The following is a 9,892-nucleotide window of genomic DNA, read 5'->3' on the forward strand; positions in this document are numbered from 1 at the left end:
CGCCCATAACACTGCCACCTGTCCCAGCCAGACCCAAGTGTTCTTGGCACATCGCACCCGACCGTCTGCTACTCATTTACGAGACACCGTGGCCTTTCCAAAGTGGGCATTTTAAGGACATTGCTGTTCTTTGTGGGACATGTTTTTGTTTTGTTTAGCTTTTTTTTTTTACCTCGAGATGTTTTGTGTTGACATGACAGTGTCTAAGAGCATGATGTGACCATTCTACTTACTGTAGAATTCTCCTTAAATGTCATGACTAAAGAAAGTAGTGATTAAGTTCCGAACATTCTCTCTCTCTCTCTCTCTCTCTCTCTCTCTCTCTCTCTCTCTCTCTCTCTCCTGCTGTCTATATGAAAATATTGAAATTTTAAAAAGTAACCTATCCGGCATAATTATTAATCTAGCAAAATGGACTTCATCATTTGAACAAAACATACAGATAAGAGTTAGTAGCAAAAAAAAACAGAAACCTCACACACACTCAAAATACCAAATATATCACTCCTAAACCAAACATAATTTGGCAAATATCTCTTCATTTTTCACCATAGTGCTGCTGTCATGGTCCGTATACAGACATATTGCAAAAAAAAAAGACTCTCCTCGTAAGAAACAGGAGTAGGCTGCAGGTGAGTTTGGACAACGCTCATGCTATCAAATATCCGCATGCGAAACACCTCCGTTTTCAAAGTAGTTGCGGAGCATCGCATCACTGTGTCAGTCTCCATCTTTGTTTCGTGGCCTTGGCCTTGCCCTCCCCCCCCCCCCCATAACCAAATGGACCCGTATTTGGTTCCATTTGCACACTCTCAGAGTTCCAGGCCTCTGAGAGTTCAGAGTTCCAGACCTCTAACCTCCAATTTGAGAACCACAGACCTATACAGCATGTATGCATATCTCCCTCCATGGCGTCGCTCTGTGCCCATACGTTCAAAAATGAACGTGTATACATTTACAATGTAAACAACTAACTCTTTTCGCATCGTATCATCCCAGAATCCACAGAATACTTTGCCTTGCTCTTGTTCACAAAGTGTAGATCTTTTTCTTTTTTTAAATATCCTGTAATATTTTGGAAAGGTTGCTCTACATTGTGGCATCTTTACTTCAGCAGGCATGGTGTATTCATCCACGAGGGCGTAACATTGATCTGTGTCAAAATATGTGGTTAAAAAATATATATATACCATTACGATCATGGTGACCATTTCCTTATTAATTGTCTTATTACCATTTTGATTCAATCAAAGGAGACAGTTTTTTGTTTTTTTTTGATTGATTGATTGACTTATTTATTGACACAAAAAAACGTACAGTATGTACAAAACGTCATACATAGTGTTCTTGACACATAGTGTTCAAAAGGCTATCGCAAAAAGCCCCAGAGCTTATTTAGTTCCATTGTGGTCCCATGTAATGACTGGGGAGGAGTGTGGAGTTCCCCACAGCAAAATCCTGAGTCTCCACTTAACTGAGTCATTTACAGCAGAGCTTCTCAATTATTATTTTTTCGACGACCCCCAGTTTGGTGTGCATGACCCCCATGACTCTGAGAGTTGCAGTAAAGGTCCGTTTGCTTCCTATCTATCCACAATTTAACTGGGGACCTCCTGGAAACCCCTCAAGGACCCCTTAAGGATCCCCCCGGTCCAAACGTACACTCAGGATGGGCACACGAGTCTCAGCTCAGAGGAGGGTCTCGATCTTGATGCTGAGGTCCCCGCCCAGCGGGTCTCCCAGGTCAAACAGTTGGTCCAAGTTGACCGTGGAGCTGCACAGAAAGTCGCTGGGACCCTGCTGCTCCTCCTCCTCGGGCCAGGGTCCCTGCAGGAAGGCCGTGGCCAGGAAGGTCTCCTCGTCAAAGTCTGACGCCTCGTGGCTCCTCTGAGTCCCCGCCAGCGCGACGTGGACGTCCGGCTCTCCCGAAAGCCCCTCCAGGTCCTCCTCTCGGTGGATGGGGCTCAGGGGCTCCCCGCTGTCCAGACTGAGCTCCCCGTTCAGCGCCGAGTCCAGGAGGGCGTCCCAGTCGAAGTTCCCCTTGAGCGACCCCAGCTCCTTCTGCTCGTCGGCGCACAGCAGCGGCGAGCTGGCGCGCCGCGGGGCTTTGCTAGTCCTAGCGCCCGCGGAGCCTTGCTTCCTCTTGTGCCCGGCGGAGACCCCTTTGTTGGCGCTGCTGCTCGGCCAGGAGCCCAGCATGGTCCCCTCCGCCAGGTGGGGGTCCCAGCAGTGCTGCTGGTCGGCGCCCGTGGCCTCCTCGAACTCCCTGAGGAGCTGCTGGGACTCGAAGTCGATGGAGAGGCCGCCGGTCTGGCCGCCGCCGGCGGTGTTGTTGGGGTCGCAGGGAGCACGGGCCAGGTGCAGGGTGCCGTTCCGGAGGCGGCTCTGCAGCGCCGGGTTGATCTGGACGGGCGGCATCCGCCGCTTCTTGTAGGCGCCGCTCAGGAGGCGCTCGGCGTACTGCGGGTCGATCTTCCAGAAGCCTCCCTTCCCCGGCTCGTCCTTCTGCCGCGGCACCTTGATGAAGCACTTGTTGAGCGACAGGTTGTGCCGGATGGAGTTCTGGGGGAACGGGGAGAGAGAAGAACGTTGTTTTAATGTGATGGCGCTTCAAACTGTTGAGTGTCGAGCCCTTCTATACCCACAACTGGCTGAAAAGCGTGTTGGACTTCTGTTTGTGACTTCAAACTAAGGCTTTGTCCAGAGCAGAGGCCACTTTTAATAACCGCTCTTTTTAACCCATTAGGACTGAAGCCGATTCTAAAAACACCTTCTAAATCCTGACCTAAGTTTTCTGACAATTTCTAATATTTATTCAAAAATTACAAAAATGGATGTTGCTATATACTGTACATAACAAAACAAGAACCCCAAAAGGGGTTCTCGTCTTGAAAGGTATAGTTAAAAATAGAGGTTCCCGCCCTAAATGGGTTAATAACCCTATATTATACTTAATCCAAGCGATGGTGGTGCTCGAATATAGCTAAATCAGCTATTACCGCAATTTTTTATATTTGTTTTTATGAAACAAATGTATTTTGTTTAGTTTTTTACAAACTTTTGTAAATTGATTAAAAGATTTTGTTTACAAAATCAAATAAATGAATAGATAATTGCCTATATTGACATTGGTTGAAAATGGTTAAACCTGCAGCTAACTTCCAAACAGGAAGTGCAGATGGCTGCGGCTCATACAACACATGAATGCATGCTGTACCCTAACCCCCACCCCCACCCTCCCCCATCCTTATTACACTCCAGTCCAAACAGAGAGCTGACACAATGACCTTTGTTAAATATTATCTGCCCCATGCGCTGGCTTACAATAACAAAACGCTCTGCAAATGTCTGAGCTGACCGCTTCAGCAGGGGAGTGCAAGTTAGCGTCTTAATCAATCATTTATCCACAAAATTAAACTTTTTCCTCCAAAAGTCCCCCCCGCCTTGCAGGTGGTGAACCAGCCCTTATGATGCCCCCCCTAACTGCTTTGCTCAAGCAGAAGTAAACCTGGGGGGGCTATTTCTATTTTTGAAAGGCAAAAGCAACGGCCGCAGGGTGAGGAAGAGAGGAGAATTAGAAGAATGCTGAAACAGTGTTATATTATGAAGCCTGTTTGGAAGTACTGCTCTAAATCTGTTCTAAATCGTAATCATTTATATAAGTATTGGCATCAAAATATACCTACAGCAGAAAACAAACAAAAAATGCAGAACGGTTCATTTCACAATCACATTATTGGATTGTAATTTGTAATGCATTCATGTTTTCATCACTAATGTTGCAGCTAAGTAAAGGTGGGCTGATTTTAATGACTTTATGTGTTGCTGGGTAGATTCACCTAGAATAATACATCCTCATTTATCACTTAATGTATGTTTTGTATTAATAATCTACATCTACCAAAGCCACTAGTACCTAAAGTTGTCAAATAACTAAGTCACAACAACTAAGTGTATTAAAATGTACATTATTTCTATGAAGTACCAAAATGGAAATTCTCAAGTAAAGTAAAATTGCTAGTACTGTGTACTTGGGTAATATGCACTTTAAATGAAATTTCACAGGGAGGCAGGTTTTTGAATGTCATTTCTGGGCCCTCAAGAGCAGGCCACATAGCCTGCTCTTGAGGGCCCAGAAATGTGTGGAGAAAAAAAAAAAGAGTTGTGTGCCGGAAATAGCCGATCGTTGTGAGCTGGTAGATCGGCTTGCAGATTGACTATTTCGGCGTGGAACACCATTGTACGATGAAATATAAATCAGCTTTTAATTGCTTCCCAGAGCCACGGCTGCTAACACTGCAGAGTGTCAGCTGGCTCTGTGATATTACCCTCCTCTTCTTCTTAATGTCATTTGTGACGTTTAAGAACGAAAATGTCCCCAGCTGTGACTCTGACCCTCTCAAACACGCACACACGCACACGCGCACACCCTGGTCTGATGAGCAGACCTCTTGAACGAATTGAACAACACTTGAGGAAAGTCCCCTGCGAGTGTGTGTGTGTGTGTGTGTGTGTGTGTGTGTGTGTGTGTGTGTGTGTGTGTGTGTGTGTGTGTGTGTGTGTGTGTGTGTGTGTGTGTGTGTGTGTGTGTGTGTGTGTGTGTGTGTGTGTGTGTGTGTGTGTGTGCAGCAGGGGGAGAGACCACAAACGAGAGCGAAAGAAAGTAAGCATAAACATACGATATGTCTTGGAGATGAGTGGGACATCAAGTGATAGAATCTTACAGCAGGGCTTGTCAAACTTTTCTGAAAGTCACAGACCCCCAAAGTGAGTGACATTCCTTATATTCCTTATGGACCCACCATTTGAAATGATTCTGTTCCTGGGCCCCGGTGTGAGAAGATGTTTTGTATTAAATGAATCTGATAAATGTTATAATTGTAGATCTCACTTTGTTTCTCATTTTCAATGTGTTAGAAAAGTCACTCATACATTTGTTTGCAATAATCTCATCGGTAGGTTTGGACATTTCACACAAGATTTCAAACTTTATTGGCTTCTATTTCAGCATGCTGACTTTCCAGGAAGAGAAAGGCTGTAGTTTCTATTATCTTGGAATCCCCATCGATGATGTCATTGGTAGGCAGCTTTCTGGACTGCCCATAGCCCACCAATGAGACACAGAGTGAGTAGACGGTCACAGAAATTGTGGCATCTTATAATGAGCATTAGTGAGGACCAATTATATGAAGATAAGGTTGAAAACAGATGAAGTGCCCCTATTAAAGGGATAGTTCACCCCAAAATGACTTTTTTTCCTATCGATCAGTCACCCCATGGAGACTTGAATGCATAGATTTTTTTATTTATTTTTGTCGCATTCCTATAAGCCAATAATTTGATGACCGGCAGCGGTTCCGGCAGGAGACACAAAGAGTCTCCTTTGTGTCTCCTTTCTCCTACCGGAAACGCTGCCTATCGGTCCGCTGGTCATCAAATGATTAGCTTAGGAATGCGACAAATAAAGAATAATCCATGAATTCAAGTCTCCATGGGGTGACTAATCGATAGAAAATGTTTTTTTTTTTGGGTGAACTATCCCTTTAAGTAAATTGTGCTTAAGTAGTGTGTATGGGTTGATTGGGTGATTCCTTACCTGCCAGGTGGGATCCGCATGGCGGAAGTAGCAGAAGTTGTCGGTGATCCACTTGTAGATGCAGGACAGGGTGATCTTGCTCTTCTTGCTGGCCTGCATGGCCATGCAGATCAGCGTGGCGTAGGAGTAGGGCGGCTTGACGCGGGCGTTGGTCTTGTAGTCCACCTCGTCGGGGCAGTGGCCATGCGCCACGATGCCGGGCAGGCTCTGGTGCAGGCGGCTGTAGGCCGCCGCCGTGGGCTTGCCGGGGGTCAGGGGCATGCCCATGGACGCCGGGTCTCCGGCCAGAGGGGACGAGGGCGCCTCGGAGGAACCCAGCGGCTGGTGCTGGTGGTGCTGGCAGCCGAAGAGCGAGGGCGGCTGGGAGAGCGAGGGACACGGCTGGGGCCCGCCGCCGTTGGAACTGAGGATGGAGAACTCCTGCAGCCACTGCAGGCTGGTCAGGCTGTCGTCCAGGTTGACGGAAGAGGAGCCGCTACAGCAGCTGTTGTTGTTGGTGGAGGAGGTGGAGTAGGTGTTGTCCAGCTCCTCTGCCCGGGCTGCAGCCGTCACTACCTAGATAGACAGACAGATAGATAGACTGTCAGTGATCTTGCAGGGGGAATGCAGTAGCCAGAGGGCACAGCAGCTTAGCTTAGAACAGTCATTCTCAAACTTCTGTTTTTTGATTTCAAGGACCAAAAAAAAACAGTTTAGTATACATTAGTTCATGTACCCCCATAACTCTGAGAGTATTATAACCCCATAACTAACTCTGAGAGAAACCAAATGAGCCCTCCTATCTGTCATTTAGCTGGGAACCTCCTGGAAACCCCTTATAGGGATATTTCACTTTCAAACATGTTTGTAACTCAATTCTAACCATGTCCATCCTTGGTTCTAGTGACTTTGTCCTTCTAATGCGTGATATATTTTTGTATGTTCTTTTATTTGAAAGTGAAATATCCCTTTAAGGACCCCTGATGTTCAGAACCAGTGGCTTAGGACACAGGGCAGTTTCAGAAATAATACAAAGAAAAGGTAGATACAGCTAATTGTAGCAACAAGATAACAAAAATAATTGTAGAATGATGCAGGAAGATGCAAGGGTAAGAAAACCATATCAACGCAGTATCAACAATAGCCTATATAAACAGCAATATACAACGGGATAAAGTATCAATTGAGAGAAAACAATAGGCTACTACTAGTAACAGTATAATAGACCTCATGTAGAGAACAGTACCAAACAGTACAGACACCCCAAAACCAAGAGCATACAGTAGGGTCAGTATCGGTATATAGGGGTACGACAGTTAATCAAACTAATGAATTGAATGAAACTAAAACTATTTATCCCTATTTTGGTCATATAGGCGAAAAGTAAAAAAATAAATACAAGCTCACAACCGAGCTTATAGATCTGTTTTTTTTCCACGATTGCGCGACAATTCTGCCCCCCAAAAAATAATGCTTTTCGATTCTTCTATTAATCAAAAGAAGTTATCAATAGAATAATCACAAAGAAAATAGCCGATAGCCCTATAGTACAGTATCGTCCTCATCAGTCAGAATGTAGGCTAGATAATGTTACAGACTACAGACCTCCTCCTCCAGGCCCACAGAGCCTTCAGGCCACGGGTCAGCATAGCTCAGAGACAGCATGGCTCTCCTCTGGAGGCTCTCCTCCCTGACACCTCCTTATTCCTTCTGCTCCTCCTGCCACTGCACTGAGGGGGGGAGAGAGAGAGAGAGAGAGAGAGAGAGGGGGGGGGGTCAATAAACACATCACAAAAAGACAAAAACACAATGATGGCCTCGTTGAGAACAGTTAACAGAGGCCTCTAATGTTAATCATGTTTCTATGTAATTGTAATTGCTAATTAGCGTGTGTGCGTGTGTGTGTGTGTGTGTGTGTGTGTGTGTGTGTGTGTGTGTGTGTGTGTGTGTGTGTGTGTGTGTGTGTGTGTGTGTGTGTGTGTGTGTGTATGTGTATGTGTATGTGTATGTGTATGTGTGTGTGTGTGTGTGTGTGTGTGTGTGTGTGTGTGTGTGTGTGTGGGTGCCGTGCGCGCGCGCGCACGTGCCTGTGTATTGGTGGTCGGTGTAGTGTATTCATGACGTAGTAGGCCCATTGTGTGAACGTCTGCCTGCGCGCACATTGTAAGAGTTTCACGTTGCACTGCATGATGACCCATCCATGCTATTAGAAGAACCATAATGAGTAGAGAGTGTGGCTATAGTGTAGAGCTGGTCCGTAGCGTTAGAAGGAGTTCTCCTTAACGCTATGTTGCCCTCACACCCCCGGTCTTTTCAAAAATGAAAAATACACTTTTTGGCCAGAAAATAAAATAATGTGGAAATAAAATGGGAAAAAAATAATGGATTATTCCACTGCGCCCCCTACAGATATTATCAATAGAATAATCCCATTGACCAGATATGTAGGGAACGCAGTAGATACATTGGGTGAAATATTTTATTTTCTGGTCTAAATGTGTATTTTAGTCTTAGACGTGAGGTGGGGGGCTCAGAGTGTTCCCACTAAGGAAAGTAGGCTTTCAACATCTTAAACCCGTCTTTGTTTTGGAGAGTAGTGAAAGTGTATTTTGTATTTTTTCAACAAGACAGAGGCTGCGCAGCCTGCGCTAGCGCAGGTGTACGGGCAACGGTCCGAACGTAACATAGCGTTAGGAGAATTCCTTCTAACGCTATGGACCAGAGCTAGGTGTGACTCTGTCTGGGTGTCTGGCCAGTGAAACGTGGTGAGGAGCTTTAATGGAGCTATTTTATGTAGCCTATAGAGTTCACGTTGAGTGTGAAAATGTAATGTCATTGTGTGGAAGAAGGAGGAAGAGGCACCATGAGGAGGAGGTTGTAGAACTTTCTTGAATTCCAGGCCTCTCTCCTCCTGGTGCACCTGACGCAAGGCCTCCAGTGGTGGAAAAAGTAGGCTGCTCACATTTTTTACTTAAGTAAAAGTATCAATACTGCAATGTATTGAATTAATTTACTTGAGTAAAAGTAGCCTACAAAAGTGTTGGAAATATACTTAAAGTACCAAGTGTAAAAGTATTCATTATGCAGAATCACAATCTTTTGAAAGCAGATCTACAAGGTTACTCACATTGTGAGCTTGTAGATCGGCTATTTTCAAATGACCGAAATGTAGCCTATATAGGGCTGAAGTGGTTATAATGTATGTTTTGTAATAATAATCAAAATCTACAAAGTAACTAGTAACTAAAGTTTTCAAATAATTAGTGGAGTAAAAGTATAATATTTGTCTCTGAGATGTATGGGGTGTAGGCTAGAAGTAAGTACTGAAAATGTGTAAAGTTCAGTACTTGAGTAAAAGTACTTAGTTACTTTACACCACTGTGCACTTGACGCACAAACCTCCAAAAGAACAGATCTACAAGCCAACGATGACGAGCCAAAGGGCTGTACTTTTCTTTTTTTTCTAACATAGTGATTAATTCCAGTAATTTTATCCACATGAAAACAAAAACCATATATTATGTAGGCCTACAAATTAATACAAAATGACATGTATTTATAGCTTCTAAAAATATCAATAGGCCTATATCATTTTACCCAATCAATTATAATCCAAATTACATGTATAATTCGTTAAGAACGTTAAAACCCTCTGGCATTTTGTTTTAAAATACAAAATGTCCTTTTTATGCACCATCAGGTGCCATATGAGACTCCAAAACTCACATCAGGCCATAACAGATCTACAAGCTATAGCATTATCTGTTCTCTTTGACAAGCAGGGTGACTTGAGCCATTTCCAACAACAACCTGTGGCATTTGTAGGCTATTTTATTCAAATGAATATAGCCTACAATATAGGCCTAGCTAACTATTAAAAGCAAAATGATGGGAAATGTTAATAAGACCATCCACATCAATGAGTTAATTGTATAGCTTCTAACAAATTAAATTAATTAACACATTTCAGCCTATAAATTAGGCATATTGTATTAAAATTCCCTATAAGCCATATAGCCTTTAATGATGCAAATTATCTCATTTCACGCTACAATCAAACACAGTGCTTCTAATTATTAAATATTAAAATATGATCCTCTATAGGACTAATTCCGTTTTGACAAATCAATTAATAAAACTCACCTATAGTTGGTTAACTGGTCGAAGAAAATACTTTGAATTCCAGTATTTTTTTAAAAATGTTTTTAAATGAAATCCGAGGCAGGGATCCGAGGCTGATGATGTCAAGATGACAAAGTTTATGATGAAACTAAAAAAAATAAAAAATAAAAAAAGTTAAATTCCTCTGTATTGCGG

General features: G+C 43.7%; 1 protein-coding gene across 1 annotated transcript; it reads right to left on the bottom strand.

Moving 5' to 3' along the window:
• Positions 1–1,689: 1,689 nt before the first annotated feature.
• On the bottom strand, positions 1,690–7,240 carry foxj1a (forkhead box J1a; the record flags this gene model as incomplete). Its single annotated transcript, XM_080446467.1, has 3 exons — positions 1,690–2,562; positions 5,597–6,147; positions 7,177–7,240. The coding sequence occupies 3 exons, from the start codon at positions 7,238–7,240 to the stop codon at positions 1,690–1,692; spliced, it is 1,488 nt and encodes a 495-aa protein (XP_080302593.1).
• Between the last annotated feature and the right edge of the window lie 2,652 nt (positions 7,241–9,892).

The sequence above is a fragment of the Gymnoscopelus braueri genome (genome assembly GCF_963280865.1).
Source record: "Gymnoscopelus braueri genome assembly, chromosome: 13".
NCBI classification, from domain to species: Eukaryota; Metazoa; Chordata; class Actinopteri; order Myctophiformes; family Myctophidae; genus Gymnoscopelus; species Gymnoscopelus braueri.